This window comes from Hemiscyllium ocellatum, chromosome 19, assembly GCF_020745735.1.
Source record: "Hemiscyllium ocellatum isolate sHemOce1 chromosome 19, sHemOce1.pat.X.cur, whole genome shotgun sequence".
NCBI classification, from domain to species: domain Eukaryota; kingdom Metazoa; phylum Chordata; class Chondrichthyes; order Orectolobiformes; family Hemiscylliidae; genus Hemiscyllium; species Hemiscyllium ocellatum.
This window is the reverse complement of record NC_083419.1, coordinates 40582332-40600703: the sequence shown is the minus strand read 5'-3', so window position 1 is coordinate 40600703 and position 18372 is coordinate 40582332. Positions and strand designations below refer to the sequence as shown.

At 41.2% G+C, this 18372-nt stretch overlaps 1 protein-coding gene across 2 annotated transcripts in view; it reads left to right on the top strand.

The window, feature by feature from the left end:
- LOC132824713 (protein FAM180A) overlaps positions 1-18372 on the top strand; it is a 74145-nt gene that overhangs the window by 38382 nt on the left and 17391 nt on the right. The window contains exon 2 of one of the 2 annotated variants that reach the window (XM_060839384.1): positions 8276-8376. The exons of the other annotated variant lie outside the window; for it this stretch is intronic. Coding sequence (XP_060695367.1) covers positions 8316-8376 — 61 coding nt within the window. The 5' untranslated portion in view covers positions 8276-8315. The remainder of the gene's footprint in view (positions 1-8275; positions 8377-18372) is intronic. 2 annotated transcript variants of the gene reach the window in all.

Here is an 18372-nt window from a genome sequence, read left to right as displayed (position 1 = left end):
CTTAAACAAAGAGATAAAGGTATTGAGGTCAAGAGATTTAGACAGTGTATTCCAGGGCTTACTGCCCAAACAGCTAAAGGTGCATTGCCTATAGCAAAACAATTAAAATCAAGGTGCACAAGAGACCAGAATTGAAGGAACAGAGATCTGGGTTGGAGGGCTAGAAGCAGTTGCTGAAATGAGAGGAGGTATGGCCATCAAAGCACTAAAAAAAAATGTAAATCTGATATGCTAAAGGATTACAAGTCAATGTAGAAAATTAAAATAGTCAAATGACTGCTCTCTGTCATGTGCAAAAACAAAGGATGCCCACTTTGAAGAAGTTCTCTGCCTCCCTCAGACGTGGCTCCACTTACACTCACCCCCAGTCCTGAAGAAGGGTTACACTCGAAATTTTGATTTCTCCACCTCCTGGCGCTGCCTGGCTTGCTGTGTTCCTCCAGCCTCCTGCTTGTCTATATTAGTAATGAAAGTACAAATCTCTTAGATTTTGACTACTAATAAATTTACTTTTGAAAATGCTTATCACTTTCTTGATTTGCCCTTAACCTGCTTGCTTTCTCCTGCATTTACTGCATGTATGCATGTACTTGAATCCTAGACAACATTGTCCTGGGGCTTATCTTTTCACCAAAGTGTGTCTCATCATTCTAACTCTGCATTTTGAAAAGGATGCCTCAACTTCAGAATTGTTTCAGTGATACGGCTTCCTTGTTTCCTTTTCCCCTGCAGTTTAGGACCAACTATAAAATTATGAATGTTTATTTCAACATGGCCAAGGAGCACCCACTCAACATTTTATTGCCAGTCATTTATTTTAGCTAGCACTGTAGAGGAGAAAATGACACTATTTGTTGTACAAAGTTAAAAGTCACCCAACACCAGGCTATGGTCCAACAGGTTTAATTGGAAGCACACTAGCTTTCGGAGCGCTAATCTTTCATCAGGTGCTTCCAATTCAACCTGTTGGACTATAACCTGGTGTTGTGTGATTTTTAACTTTGTACACCCCAGTCCAACATCGGCATCACCAAATCATGACTGTATATTGTCTTTTCATTCATTTACCTTGATCTTTCTGCAAGAGCATTTAGAAGGAATTATGGAGATCAAAAATATGAGACATCTGAAGTTATGGTTTCAGAGTCCTATACCTTACAGAAGTAGCCATTCTCCCCAGTGAGCAATCTCTCAGCCAGATCTGTTGGCAGGGAGTGGGAAAGCTGGGTGATTTCCTTCTTCCTAGACCACAGGTTGTGAAACAAACTGCAACACATCCAGGATTACATTTAAAAAAGCAGAATAGATCGAGAGTTATATTTTGGATATTCATGGTCTGTGTCATTCATACATTTACTTCCTTAATCAAAGAATGATTGATAATTGTAACTTAATTTAGCCCTTTTGTGCAGAGACAGTGCGTAGTGATTGGAATGAAGTCAGCCTGATAGATCTCATAAAATAGGAATTTCCTGGTTGAAGCTGTTAGGAAGTCTGGCTGACAGATATAAACAGGACTATCAGAGGTTCTGTTCATTCTAGGCTCTGAGATAGCTATTCATGTGTGCAGGCCTTTGTGGAGTTATTTCATTGTGTTCCATTGTCAGAGACGCAATTGATGAGCGGTTTCTTTTCGATTCATTCATGGGATGAAGGTGTTACTGGCCAGTCCAGCATTTATTTCCCATCCCCAGATGGCAGTTAATAGTCAATTACATTGCTGTGGATCTGGAGTCACATGTAGACTAGACTGGGAAAGGATGCCAGTTTCCTTCCCCAGAGCACGTTAGTGAACGTAAAGTTAAGGCTGCATTTTTTGATCATTTTTATATCAATGACACCACTACAACAGAACAATGGATCTAGCGTCCTAGTCAATGTTTGTCCTTATCCCTAAATCCTTTTTATCAAATAAACATTAACTGTTCATTTATTTCATTGTTTTTTGGAACATCTGTTTTACACAGATGGACTGCACTGGTTGTGAACACAAAAGGAAATTACACTTACAAATAACTAATTGGCTTTGTGGCTGCCTGGAGGTGCACCTTGCAAAGGAAGCCTGCAATCTTTTAAAGTGGATCCACAGTCAGGCTACAGGAGCTGCTAGCACACTCTCAGGAAGGGCTTCTGCCAGGCATAGGACAACATGGAGCAATAGCCCAGAGGTCTTTCGATGAGGTACTGGAGATTGGTGTATAGAAGCACTATTACTTTGATGGATATGCAGAGGCATTAACTCGGATATTGATACTGTGCAGACCTTAAAGTGCACTCCAGAGCTGCAATTAGCATCTGGTGAGTCACTGGGCATGAGTGGTCGGGCCAGGGCAGAGGCAAGTGCATCTGATGGGTGAGGTTGCCAACAAGCTTGTCTATGGAGGACTTGGCAGAGATCCTGGATTTGATCATGGAGGAAAATGCTTATGGGAATGCACATTGACAGGCTTGGTGCATTGGCAGACCCACCATTGATTTTTCCTCACTAGTGATAAGAAGTTCAAAGAGTTAGGCTTTGATTTGACACAGGACTTTACATGGAGCTTGTAGCCATCCTTTCCAGACTGGAAATGGTGACCAACTTGTCAGCTCTTGTGAACACAATGTTACATAAGGACCCTGGAGCAAACTTATGTTGATGTCATGGAGTCCTAACATTGCAGCCCAAAGATCACACAACAAAAGAGTGACTCATATCTCAGCTTCCATTGCAACAACAGACAGAAGCTACTCAATGTTTTGGAGTTATTGTGAACACTCACACTCAGACCTGTGCTTGTCACTGTGCAGGCTCAGTGTAGTGTGACACAGGCTCAGACTGCTGCCATCAGGGCTGCAGGTGTATGTGTTCAAATGGGCATGCAGTCCTGAAGAAGGGTTACACCTGAAATGTCAAGTTGTTCACCTCTTGTTGCTGCCTGGTTTACTGTGTTCTTCCAACCTCCTGCCTGTCTACTATGCAGTCTCTCCCAGCAACCTGTTTTCCAACAGTTTGTTCAGGATTGCTGAGGAGTCCACCTGCAAAAGTGACAGTAACTCCATATTGTGTACAACTGCTGTTTCTTCTCAGGATAGCAGCATTCATTCCCACTCCACTGCTGCTCCACCTGTCCTTGTTATGACATTTCATGCAGTCTGTCCAGAATGCTGCCTCCTATGCTAAGATGGTGCACACTGAACGTTGGCCCTTAAGGCATAAAAAACCTGTTTCAAATTATCTTTCAGGACCATCTGCAGTCTTCCCCAGTGAAGGTCACCAGCTGTCCAACAGTCATGCTATAGTTATTGGGTTAGCCCTGGGTAGGAACACTAGAGAGAAAAGATCACCTACAAGGCAGGCGCAAAGGGAAAACCAGGAGTGGACAGTTCAGTTTTGAATATGTTGTTAGAAATGCTTTGGATTAAGTTGGAATGAAATGTTTATGTTGGTGTCTTTTATTTTCAGCTTTTGGCCAAATAACAGTGTGATGGTCCTACCAAAGGAATGGAAAGGTGCACAGTTGTGGAGTAATTGTCATGTTGGGATGATTTCTCAGGGGAATCAATGTCTGAGGATCCAGTCACAATCAGTCTTTTCAAAGTGAGGAGGTTCCTGCCATTCTTTTTTTTCTGCAGTGGCCAAGGAGTGGCCCTCATGTTAGCACAGTTGCTTAGTTTGCAACACATACTGAGAAAGATCTGAGTGTAATCCGGGCAGTAGGGCCATGGCATCAGAACATCAATGTGTTTTTCCATGATAGTCCAGGTAGCTGCATGATCTCATTGCAGACATATTGTCCTCACATTATTGAGTAATGGAGGGGAGACATGACCGAAGTATGGATTGGACAAACCTTGTCACTCAGCAGCCAGGCTCTGCTTCTTCCTGGTGGGAGCAGTTGACTGGGGCAGGATGAATAAATGTGATGCGACAACAGGACAAGCCAGTTCGTTGATATTGTCAGGCATCAATTGCACCTTAATGAAGTGTAATATGTCTTCATTACTATGTGGTATGCAGAGAGACAAAAGCCAATTGTGTTCAGTCATTTGCATTGTGGACCTTTGCGAATCTCATCAATCCAGCCAAATCTCATGCTCACTCCTTTTGGTAAATGAGAAGTCAATGAAATGCTCTTTTTTCTGTATAGGGTATTTGTTGGCAGTATACAAATGCTCACAAGTGGAATAGCTGCTACTATCATCTGTGTCTCATAGAACAGTATAGCTGCAATGAGTGCCATGTAGTAACCATGAAGGATCTACCACTATTGAAATTTAGGTGAAGTAATCTTGACAGCCATTGGCAGCACCAATTTTGCTCTGCTGTGTGTTTAAAGGCCAGGTTGGAGAAGTTGTAGTAAAACTAAATGTGTTCAGATAGTGCACTGAGTTCAGTCTCGAATGACCTTTGGTGTCTTCTCCTTAGATCCATGCTCCTCCTTCCTTTGTGTATTGCTACCCTTCTCTGATGCCCTTGCTGTCTCTCCAATGTATGCTGCAGGCTCAGATGTACTGCAACAATGGCCCCAGTACAGCAAATCCTCACTATCCATGCAGTACAAGGGCACAGACATCCCATGGATAACAGAAAATGAGGATACTGCTACCATGTAATTCTCCTAACTACTGTCCAAGACTGAACAATTAGACTGGACAGGTCAATGGCACAATAAAATGGAGGCCAACCTTGCAAATGCATGGATCTGCAGGTAATGAGGAGTGAGTGCACTGAAACAGCCTTCCACCAGACAAGTCTTCCAAATCCTTTGGCATCTTTATTAGAATCCAACATCACTGTCTTATAAATGCAAACATAAAAAAACCCTCCATTTGTACAGTACTGAACACACACCTTTCACTAAACCTGCACCAAGAGTGTCAAAGACACCTCATCTGAAAGTTGCATGGGTGGTTTCTAACTAACACCAACAGGGGAGTTTGAGGGTGGTGCTTGTGAGGATGGGGAGAGGGTCCCTTATGAATATGCCCAGCTAGGACCGAAGGGAGGGCATTAAATGGACTTGTGCAGACCAAAATGGCAGATTGTATCATTAATCAATTAGACATTTATACAACGTCTTGATCCGCTTACTCTGCACGTTTCTAACACATGCCAACCTCTGACTGCACCCTTATTGTCAGGCTTTAACAGGATTAACAGGAATCATTCCAGCCGGCAGTTTTGGGATTGCTATAGCACTAGTACCAGTGGCACTATGGAGTTGGATTTGGCACCATTCTGTGGCTGTGCAGTTCCATCCATTCATTGTTTACAAAGAAAGTATTTCCCACCACATTTCCCTCTGATCGCTTTATTGATCTGTTGCACTTTCAACATTTAGAGAGACTTAACATGTTTCTCATGCTTTTAACTCCATTTCCAACTTAATGTCAATGATTTCAGAATTAATCTTTCCATAATAGTAGTACATGGATTATATTTGATGTGGTTTAATGGCACATAGAAAGACATTAGATTAACGCTTATCAAAGCTGCCATCAAAGTTGTGTGACAGGTGATGTAATTAAGATAAACATCAACCATGTTTAATGGTAATTCTGATAAGCAATTGCTGCTCAACTCCTGTTAGCTGATGAAATGAAATTCTTTCAAGCTTACAGACTGGTTTTGTTGGCTGAAGGATAAAGGCTTCAATAAATGTTTCCAGGTCTGGTGCACCCAGTCTCACAGTTTTAGCAAAGCAAGCTTATATAAAGCAAAGCACTGGAAAAGCCTGGTGAGGAGGCGTAGATGGGGATTGTTGCATTTCCACTGTAATGTTGGTAAATTAGCTGCTAGAAATGCCAGAAGAACAATGCACAATTGTTACCATTGCTTTTTTAAAGCTTTATGCAGCTGTTTCATTGAAGCTACACCAGACGATTGGGACAATTCCCACAGAAATTCGCCCCCTTTCACCCGGTCCCAAATACTGATGTCCTTCCCACAGACTTCCAAAATTACAGTATTCATAAGATCAGGAAATTCAATAAGTTATGCACAAATGTTTTACTTTCAAAACCTCATTCATTCCAGTTGAAACATTACAGGGTAATGTTGTTTTAAGTTTGCTCCCCTTTTATGCAGGCAACAATTGTGGGAGATCATGAATCAGTCAATACTGCAAATACATCCTATGCTATTTTATGAACAGACAGCAATTTTATTTCATTAATAAGTCTCTACTGTATGTTACTAATTACCTGATCCCACATGTCAATACTAAATACATAGGGAGCTGGCATGACTCTTTAATCATGTAACAATCTCACCATTCCAGCCCTGAAGGTTGTGTATTAGGATGATTAACTGTAACAAAAACACTGTATTGTGGATGCTGGAAATCTGAAATCAATTGATTAACAGAGGCATTCCATACACTCGTAAGAACTTGGATAAGTTCTGGTTCCCATCACCCCTGTGCTTGCTGATATCCAGTGGCTCCTGGATCAGCATTCATTTTAAAGTTCATGTCCCTGTTTTCAAAACTTTCCATGCCTTTGCACCTTGCAGTTTCTGTAACCATTTCATAGAGACAACAGAACATCTGTCTTCCTCCTGTTCTCTCCTCTGACACATGCCCAGATTTTAATGACTCCACCTTTCGCATCCAAGCTTTCAGCCATGTTTAGGCCTTAAGCTCTGGAATTCTTTCTTTCTAACACTTTACCTCTCAAACTGTTTCTCTCCACACAGAATGCATCTTTCCTCTTTGGCAAGCTCCATGCTTGGGTGTTCACCTGATTTACTGTCTTGGCTTCCAGGTAGGTGAGGAAGTCTTGAAGAACACCACAGAAGCCTTGAAGAGCACCACAGAAGCATATCATATGTTTTCCAACATCAGGATGTGCACTGGGGACATATTTCCTATCTTAAGAAACCCTGAAATCACAAGAAGTGTGATAGAACACATAACCATTCTGAAGTCTAGTTTGGATGCACAGAAAAATCTAGTTGGTTGCTGGAATTGAGTCCAACTGCAGGACCTTTGTAACATATGAAGTGACCTCTGAGTTTGCAAAACTTGACAATAATAACAAGGGGATGCAACTGTTTCATCATATGAAGAGGAAGATGTTAAGCTAAAGTGAAGAAATGGAGCAGCAAAGCCTGCTGACTGCAATCTGAGTGAGATCACAATAGCCATGTCTGCAAAAATGAAAAGTTGCCTCAGTAAAATGAAGTCACTTTAGACCTGACTGTTCTCCTCCTAATGCTCCTACAAAGACTTTCACTTTCTCTATCATTTCCAAGACTTCTACCAAGTTCCTTCATAAGACAGAAGTCCGACAAAAATAGGAAGCTTACACAAAAATGAATACAGAACTGTGCATGCACAAGTTGTGTTTACAGACCAACAGTTCTCCAAAAGTGCCAAAATTCCATTTAACTTACCTGCAACTACTTCTTAACAACATCCAACCCTTTAGGTTCATTAAGTTACTTTTTCGTGTTTTTAATCCATTGGCCCATAATATAATGTTTGAGAGAGATGGAGTTCAATGATGGGTCACTTGCAAGATCACTTAGCACCTTAGAAGTTGAGATGAATGCTTCTTTGTGTGAACGTATTGGAAGGGATTTAAGGGCCACTCTAATTAGAGTCATGGAGTCATAGAGATGTACAGCACCAAAACAGACCCTTCTGTACAATCATGCTGACAAGATATCCTAACCTAATCTAGTCCCATTTGCCAACACTTGGCCCCGATCCCCCTAATCACTTCCTATTCATCTACCCATCCGGACGCCTTTTAAAAGTTGTAATTGTACCAGCCTCCACCAGTTCCTCTGGCAGCTCATTCCATACACGCACCACCCTCTGCATGAAAAAGTTGCCCCTTAGGTCCTTTTTAAATTTTTCCTCTCTCAACCTAAACCTATGCCCTCTAGTTCTGGACTCTCCCACTCCAGGGAAAAGACATTGTCTATTTACCCTATCCATGCCCGCCATGATTTTATAACCATCTTTAAGGTCAACCCTCAGCCTCCGACAGCCCCAGCCTATTCAGTCTCTCCCTGTTGCCACTTTCTGAACAGTGACACCTTCAAGCAGTCCTTGTAGCTGACTGGTGGATATTCAATCACTGAATAGTTTCACTTAAGCATGGCACCCGCTGACGTGATTAGCTTTATTCTCATTGCAGTGTAATTCTTCCATAGATCGAGTGACTGTATTTGAATTTAAATGTTACATTATGTGTAGAACATTTGAAGAGGCTCACATGTTTTATTATCTAAAAGTTCTTTATTCTGTTCTATCCCTCTCCACCATTTTCCTCTCTTTCTTAGCTTTCTGTTCTGTCTAGCACTGCACACATGACTGAGTAAGATGCAGCAAGTTAAAGTCTCTGGTGGGTGCAGACTTAGAATTCAGGCAGAGTCATCAACAGGTAAGTATGTTGTCCTTTGTTCTTTTGTCCTGAGATTGGTGTTCTATTCACTGCTGGAGTAATGGGTATCTATCTTGCAGTATGGGAGTGCTTGATCAGGGCAATGAAAGGAGATCTTCATTCTGTAAATAATTTATTTAAACCCAAAATGAAAGTATCAAAGGGGAAATATAACCGATGCTATTCTTCTGCTTGGTCAACTTTGTCCCTTTTGGAGAAATTTGCAATCCTTTTTTATTCAATCAGGTTACAGTCAGTGCCAAATTTTCCTCCTGCTCTTGCTGAATGGTCTCATTTCAGAAATGACATTCATGAGTGTTGTACCTTTGGTTAAGCTAGTAAATAATTACTGACGATACTGCTTCATTGCTAATCAGTGACCTCTGCTGAAACTATTCATATGCGGGTGTAAGATAAGGACAATATTTTCTTTCACTTTATTCATACTGGTACTGGTACTCTTAAAATTAATCATTTCCCAGAGAACTAGTAGTTGCTTGGACACACGTACTTTAATTAAGGCAAAGCAGATCAGATTTGTACAGGGAAAATTGTGTTTAACTTGACTGGGTTTTTTAATAAGCTATTTGATATTGTGTATGTGGATTTCCAAAGTTGTTTGACAAGATTGCCACAAAGTGAACTTGCCAGCAAACATACTTTAAGATGATTGGGAAAAGAAGCAATGGAAACATGAGAGAACACTTTCTTCCAGAGAATATCGTTTGGATCTGGAAGGCACTGTCTGAGAGTGTGGTGGAGCCAAAGTCAATTGAAGCTTTCAGAAGAGAAAAGCAAAGATTCCCATGGTAAAAGATAAGAAGTGAGATGGTAGAACTAGGGGAGTTGCTGTTGAGAAAGTCAGCGCAAACATGATAGACTGAATCACCTTTTCCTGTGCTGTAAAAATCTGTGATTCTATTCTATGATTCCATGTAAATTAAGGATCAATTTCTGTCGAAGTTTCTTTGAGAAATGTGTCCGCTGTGAATGGGTCAGGTGTTAGGCCTGCTGGGCTCAGATCCCTAACAAAAGAGAAGCATGAAGTGCATTTCACATGAAACAGATCCACTGATCTTGCTTCTTAGCTATGCAACTCCACTGCAAACCAAGAGTTCCTCTTAGCTAAAAAAAAGCTATGCTGCCTATGTGTAGCTATGCAATAAAAATGTAAACTGTTGTTTTCTTAAGTGAATGGGTTTCATACAACAACAAAAAAGTGAACATTGATGGCCAACTTCCATCACTGCCTGAACCAATTAACCTGAGGGTCACAGTTCGCAATTTTGCTTTATCGTAGGGTGAACTCACCCTAACTATTCAGATGAGGCCTGAGGATCATAGTTTGGGGTCTCTTTGTTCAGACATTCCAAATCTAGAATCACAAATGTCCCAAACTAATTTCTACCTGAACAATCGTTCTACTATTTGGGGAATAATACAACCAACATTTAATCAAAAATGACCACTTTCCATCATGTCACTAATTTCACTGAGTTATGAGATGTACATCAGGTCTTTTGCTAACAAACAAGACAGTTTTCACTTTCATTCAATGAGCAACTCATATTTTTCTCCATATTGTCACTTGTTTTCCCAAACGTTTTCTCAGATTGCTTTGTTACAAAAACAAAACTTTGACTTAATTAAGTTTAATTTGTTCGTGTAACGTGAGTGTTACTGACTGAGCTCAAGTGTTGACATCCTCAATGATGGAAGAGCCCAGCACATCAGTGCAAAAGATAAGGCTGAAGCATTTGCAGCAATCTTCAGCTAGCAGTGCTGAGGGGATGGTCCATCTTGGCCTCCTCCAGTGGTCCCCAGAATTACAGATACCAGTCTTAAGCCAATTCCATTCACTCCACATGATGTCATGGGGCAGTTGGAGGCACTGGATACTGCAAAGGCTACAGGGCCTGACAACATTCTGGCAATAGCACTTGCTCCAGAACTTGCAGCTTCCCTAGTCAAGCTCTTCCAGTTCAGTTACAACACTGGCATCGACCTGGCAATGTGGAAAATTGCCCAAGTATGTCTTGTACATAAAAAGCAGGACAAATCCAATCTGGCCAGTTACTGCCCCATTAGTCTAACTTCATTAATCTGTAAAGTGATGGAAGGTGTCATCCTGCTCAGCAATAACCTGCTCAGTGGAGCCCAGTTTGACCTCTGTCAGTGCTGCTCAGCTCCTGACCTCATTGCAGCTTTGGTTCAAACATAGACAAAACAGCTGAATCCCAGAGGTGAGTGATAGCCCCTGAAATCAAGGCTGCATTGCACTGAGTGTGGCATCAATGAGCACGAGAAAAACTGGAATCAATGAGTATCTGGGGCAAACTCTCCGGTGGTTGGAGTCACACCTGACACATAGGAAGATGGTTGTGATTGTTGGAGGTCAGTCATTTCAGCTCCAGAACGTCTCTGCAGGAGTTCCTCAGGGTAGTGTCCAAAGCCTAGCCATCTTTAGCTGCTTCATCAATGACCTTCCCTCCATCATAATGTCAGAAGTGAGGATGTTCGCCAATGATTACACAATGTTCAGCACCATTCATGATTCCTCAGATACTGAAGCAGTCTGTGTCCAAATGCAACAAGATCTGGACAATATCCAGGCTTGGGCTGACAGGTGGTAAGTAACATTTGCACACACAAATATCAGACCATGAGTATCACCGATAAGAAACAATCTAATCACCATCCCTTGACATTCAAAGCATTATCATCACTGGATCCTCCACATCCTGGGAGTTATCATTGATCAGAAACTCAACTGGACACAACACCTAAATGCAGCAGCTACAAAAGCAGGTCAGAAGTTGGGAATACTGCAGTATTTAATGCACCTCCTGACTCTTAAAAGTTTGTCCACCATCTCAAGGCTCAAGTCAGGCGTGTAATGGAATATTTCCCATTTGCCTGAATGAGTGCAGCCCCAAGGCCACTGAAGAAGCTTGACACAATCCTGAACAAAGCAGCCCACTCGATTGGCATTGCATCCACAAGCATTCACTCCCTCCATCACTGATGCTCAGGTAGCAGTAGTGTGTACTATCTACTAGATGCACTGCAGAAATTCACCAAAGATCATCAGAATGCACTTTCCAAATCCATGACCACGGCCAGCTAGAAGAACAAGGGCAGCACATTCATGGGAACACAACCAACTTCAAGTTCCCCCTTCAAGCCACTCATCATCAATGTTTTGCTATTCCTTCACTATCGCTGGGTCAAAATCCTGGAACTTCCTCCCTAATGACACAGCAGGTGACTGCAGCAGTTCAAGAAGGCAGCTCACTATCACCTTCTCAAGAGCAACTAGGGAAACAAATGCTGGCCCAGCCAGCGATGCTTACATCCAACAAATGAATAAATAAAAATAAATAAGTAAATATAAGTAAATATTGCCCTTGGTATGGTAGTATGGTGGGGGAGGGGCTGCCTTCTTGAAGCATTGAAGTCCATGTGATGTAAATACATCCAGAGTCACCGAGCCATAGAGATGTACAGCATGGAAACAGACCCTTCGGTCCAACCCGTTCATGCCAACCAGATATCCCAACCCAATCTAGTCCCACCTGCCAGCACCCGGCCCATATCCTTCCAAACCCTTCCTATTCATATACCCATCCAAATGCCTCTTAAATGTTGCAATTGTACCAGCCTCCACCACTTCCTGTGGCAGCTCATTCCATACACGTACCACCCTCTGTGTGAAAAAGTTGCCCCTTAGGTCTCTTTTATATCTTTCCCCTCTCACTCTAAACCTATGCCCTCTAGTTCTGGACTTCCCGGTCCCAGGGAAAGTACTTTGTCTATTTATCCTATCCATGCCCCTCATAATTTTGTAAACCTCTATAAGGTCACTCTTCAGCCTCCAACACTCTAGGGAAAAGAGCCCCAGCCTGTTCAGCCTTCCTCCCTATAGTTCAAATCCTCCAACCCTGGCAACATCCTGGTAAATCTTTTCTGAACCTTTTCAAGTTTCACAACATCTTTTCGATAGGAAGGAGACCAGAATTGCACGCAATATTCCAACAGTGGCCTAACCAATGTCCCATACAGCCGCAACGTGACCTCCCAACTCCCGTACTCAGTACTCTAACCAGTAAAGCAAAGCATACCGAATGCCTTCTTCACTATCGTATCTACCTGCGACTCTACTTTAAAGGAGCTATGAACCTGTACCCCAAGATCTCTTTGTTCAGCAACATTCCCTAGGACCTTACCATTAAGTTTATAAGTACTGCTAAGATTTGCTTTCCCAAAATGCAGCACCTTGCATTTATCTGAGTTAAACTCCATCTTCCACTTCTCAGCCCGTTGGCCCATCTGATCAAGATCCCGTTGCAATCTGAGGTAACCTTCTTCGCTGTCCACTACACCTCCAATTTTGGTGTCATCTGCAAACTTACTAACTATACCTCTTATGCTTGCATCCAAATCATTTATATAAATGACAAAATGTAGAGGACCCAGCACCGATACTTGCAGCTCTCCACTGGTCATAGGGCTCCAGTCTGAAAAATAACTCTCCACCACTACCCTCCATCTTTTACCTTTAAGCCAGTTTTGTACCCAAATGGCAGGTTCTCCCTGTATTCCATGAAATCTAACCTTGCTAACCAGTCTCCCATGGGGAACCTGGTCAAACACCTTACTGAAGTCCATATAGATCACATCTACCGCTCTACCCTCATCAATCCTCTTTGTTACTCCTTCAAAAAAAAACTCAATCAAGTTTGTGAGACATGATTTCCCATGCTCAAAGCCATGTTGACTATCCCTAATTAGTCTTTGCCTTTCCAAATACATTTTCATCCTGTCCCTCAGGATTCCCTCCAACAATTTGCCCACCACTGACATCAGGCTCACTGGTCTATAGTTCCCTGGCTTGTCCTTACCAGCCTTCTTAAACAGTGACACCACGTGAGCCAACCTCCAGTCTTCTGGCACCTTACCTGTGACTGTCGATGATACAAATATCTCAGCAAGAAGCCCAGCAATCACTTCTCTTGCTTCCCCCAGAGTTCTAGGGTACATCTGATCAGGTCCTGGGGATTTATCCACCTTTATGCATTTCAAGACATCCAGCACTTCCTCCTCTGTAATCTGGACATTTTTCAAGGTGTTGCCATCTATTTCCCTACATTCTATATTCCATATCCTTTTCCACAGTAAATACTGATGCAAAATACTCCTTGATGGACGGCAGTTCCAGGTTTTTGAACCAATGATACTGAACAATCTCAATAAAGTTCCATGTCAGAATGATGAGTGGGGCTTTGATAGTATTTGCAAAGTGCATCCACACTGCCTCGTCCAGTTATGTTTCTGGTCAATTGCAATCCTGTGGATGGTGGCGAAGGGAGTTTTAGCACTTGTACTACCTTTAACTGTGCAGGTGAAATGGTTAAGTTCCTTCCTGTTAGTGATGGTGATTGATTGACATTTCTGTGAAGTGAATGTTATTTGTGTTTGAGTTCAAGTCTAAAATTCAGGTCATGCAGCACATTTGAGAAAATGGTGTGAGTTACCTGCTTGAATGGCCACTCTCCATATGATGTAGTAGACCCACCGTGCTGCAGCACACTGTCATTGTGCTTTTCGTGGACACTAGAGTAGGGCAATTTTTTTCATATTGCAACCAAATTGTGTTGCAGGTTGGCCTCACAGATGTGCTTTATCCTTATATATGAAATAAGACAGTAGGTTTTAGTATGGCTTTTGACAGCCTGACTCCCACGACCTTGAGGATTATACAGAAGGGAGGAACCCCAATTACCTCACCTTTGTTTTCTAATCCAAAATGCCCAGTCTCATACTAAAATCTCAAATATGAGTATCAGCTGCTCAATAGAGTCTAGACAGCGAACTTGAGACCTTCCAGGTCTGTATAATTTAGTTACTGAATGTCTTAACGAGCTAGCTAATTAGGATTGCATAAAAAAATCTAAGAGTAGTAAATAATATTTGCAGCATATATGCATGCTGATAAGTGACTAAAAAACACAATTAAGAAGGGGAAAAGAATTTCAGAAAATAGGATTTTTTTTGTCAAATTTCAAACCTTTAAACATCAGTGCAGTTTTTAAAAAATTGTATTGTTGGCACTTTAATAAGTGAAAACAGATGTTGGAATGTAAAGTATGAGGATATTTCCTTTAGATATCAATTCCAACTTCTACAGCTTATGGGTGCCAAAATAAATTCAAGTCAACATGTTTTTTTACTGTTTTGGTAAACACAAGAAAATTATTGAATGTACTTGTCATTGATGTGGGAATGAACATATAGACAGTCCTGGTTGTTTCATGCTGTCACAAACATTGGCTACAGCAGAATACAGATCATTCTGCTGTAATGAGTGTTTCTTGAATGTGAATTTGCTATAATGTATTTGGCGAATTGGGTAAACTATTTGTAAAGCACAAACTTAGAAATGTCTACTGGCTATAACGTGATTCCGGCCACATTAGTTTAAATGGTGCTGCTAGTACACAATTTTCTTATAACACAGGATTGCATTGAGAATGGAACTACTGTGTTATAGCAGAATTGACTGTACTTTGGCATATCTTACACATTATAAAATGGAGATACATTAGTGTGGGTAATGTAACGTTGCCATAGTCCCAGAGGCTGCTCTTCACTTGAGAGAGAGGTGACTGATGTTGCTTTAACTGGAGGGTCACCACACCTCATGTGAGGGGTGAGGTTGAGAAGGTGGGATCTTCATAGTAACCTCAACCTGTATGGGAATTGAACCCCTGCTGATGTCATGCTGCATTGCAAACCAGCCAACTGAACTGAGAAAAGTACTGAAATTATGTTTACGGTTTGATACAAATTGATGAGTGATTTCAATATAAACCAATGAAGTAAGCAAAAATTGTGCATCTCTGAGTGTTAGTTATTAAAAGAATATTTGCAAAAAAACTGAAAATATATTTGAAAACAATTACTTGGGTTTTCCACTTGATGTTGCTGGTTTCTTCAGTATAATTCAGTCAAAATTGTCAAATGACCTAGAAGTGCTTTCAGCTGGATTCATCTTTCTGCAATCTTTTGTGCAAGTTTTAAAAATTACACATCCTTCTCAGAAAATTGGTGTTTAGGGTAAACAAATCACCATTTGGGATCCCTGTTAGTTGCATTTTCAGGCTTACTTTGAGACTTCAAAACTTAAACTTTATTTTAGACGCAAGGACGTAAACTGATAGGTTGAAATGTTTTCAAATATGTTTTTTGCTTTAATTTATATAAACTGAATTTGTACCCCAAAGTGACTGGAAGAGAGTTATATACATTGTTTGAAAGTTGCATTAAAGTCAGGTTGCTACAAGACAAAACTGTGCACATGCTAAGCACTGGAAGGTAGATAGACTAAGCCATTCCAAAATCAACAGCTCACATCAAAGCTCTGCAGTTCAGCCACATGGTGTCATGAATGGTGGTATACAATTAAACAACGAACCAGTGAAGAGGTTTTGAAAACAGCCCCATCGCTAATTATGGCACATTAGTGTAAAAGATAAAGCTGAAGCATTTGCAACCATTCTCAACTGAAAGTGCTGAGTGAATGATCCATCTTAGCTTCTTCTTGAATACCCTATCATCATATATGCCAATCTTCAATTAATTCAATTCACCTCATGTGGTATCAAGACAAGCCTGATTCCATACGATTTGGAGAAGCTGGTGTTGGACTGGAGTGTACAAAGTTAAAAATCACACAACACCAGGTTATAGTCTAACAGGTTTATTTGGAAGCACTAGCATTCAGAGCACTGCTCCTTCATCAGGTGATTGTGGAGACTAAGATTGTAAGACACAGAATTCATAGCAAAAGTTTCCAGTGTGATGTAACTGAAATTATATATTGAAAAAGACCTGGATTGTTTGTTAAGTCTCTCATCTTTTCGAATGACCACATTGGTTTTATTTCTTTCATATGTAAATTGCAAAACCTTTTTTTAAAGTTACATTCTCAAGGTGTATTGGTGTCATGTCGGCCCAGATAATGTATTGAAGGTGTTAGTTCCTTGTGAGGCTGTCTGTGCCACAACGGTCAGACTGACTCTAATCTAAAAAAATGGATTTACAGAATCTTCCATGGATTCATGCATTTTTTGAGCAAAGTAAAATGTAATTCTCAAAGTTCAAATTCACCCCACAAACTTATATGTGTATGTGTGAGTTGGGGGGTGCGGTTTGGGGGGACTATGAGTGTCTGTGAGAGAGTGTGTGTGTGTGTATGTATGTGAGTATGAGTGTAAAGGGGTTTATGTGTGTGTGTGTGTGTGTATGTAATATATATATATATATATATATATACACATAGTGCAATGGGGTCATCTGTAGTGTAACATGAACCCAAGGTACCAGTTGAGGCCCTCACTATGGATACGGAACTAGCTACCAGCCTGTGCTCGGCCACTTTTCATTGCTGCCTGTCCTGAAGTCTGCTTTGGAGGATGGTCACCCAAAGGACTGAAGTCGAATGTCCCTGATCGCTGAAGTGTTCTCGAATGGGAGGGAACACTCCTGTCTGTTGATTGTTTTGTGGTGTCCATTCACCTGTTGCTGTAGCCTCTGTTTGGTCTCAACAATATACCGTGCCTCAGGGCATCCATGCCTGCAGCGTATGAGGTAGACAATGTTGGCTGAGTCGCATGAGTACCTGCCACGTATATGGTGGGTATGCTAACGTGGTCATTTTAAAAGATGAGAAACTTAACAACCAATTCAGGTCTTTTTCAATATATAATTTCAATTACATCACACTGGAAAGTTTTGCTATAAATTCTGAGTCTTGCAATCTTATTCTCCACAATCACCTGATGAAGGAGCAGTGGTCCGAAAGCTACTGCTTCCAAATAAACCTGTTGGACTATAACTTGGTGTTGTGTGATTTTTAAACTGATTGCATATGTTCCAGTACAGTTATACAAATGTGGAAAATTACCCAGGTAGACCTGTACACAAAAAGCAAAACACATCTAATTTGACCATTTACCATCGCGTCAGTCTACTCTCGATGGTCAATGAAGTGATGGAAAGAGTCGTCAACAGTGATACCAAGTGGGACGTAATTAGCAATCACCTGCTCAATAATGCTCAACTGGACCACTAAGCTCTTGCTCTCATTCCACACCTTTGTATAAATATGGACAATACAGCTTAACTCCACAGGCGAGATGAAATTGACAGCATTTGACTGAGTGCCACATCAAGCAGGCTTAGCAAATATTTAAGCCGATGAGAATCAAAGGAAAAGCTCTCCATTAATTGAAGACATTCGATGCATAAAGGAAGATGATTATGATTGTCAGAACCAATTGTCTCAGCTCATGGACGTCGATACAGGAATTCTTCAGAATAGCGTGCAGCCCAATTATTTCCAGCTGCTTCATCAATGAGCTACCTTCTGACTTAAACTGAGAAGTGAAAATGTTTGCTGATAATTGCATAATTTTTAACTCGTTGGTTACTGAGGCAACCTATGCCTACACACACAGTGAGACCTAGAAAACATCCAGGTTTGGGTTGTGAAGTAACAAGTAAAATTAATGACACATCAGTGTCAGACAATGACCGTCTCTAACCAAGAGAATCCACCCATTTCCCCTTTACATTGGAAGGCAATTCCATTGATGACTGACCCACCAACAACATCCTGAAGGTTACCAACAATGAGAAACTTAACTGAACAAGCCATATAAAATCCATTCCAGAAGGTCTTATCAGAAACTTGTAATTCTTGGAAAGTTACTCACCGCCTCATAATCTGCCCACCAGAATTTACAAGTCTCTCATTCCGAATTTGAATTCAGTATTGAAAAGGAAATCTGATATAAAGAAACTAATGATGACTAGAAACCACTATCGATTGTCAGAAAAACTTTCATCTGGCTCGCTACTGTCCTTCAGGGAAGGGAATCTGCCATTCTCATCTGGCCTGGCCCACATGTGACTCCAGACCCACAGCAACATGGT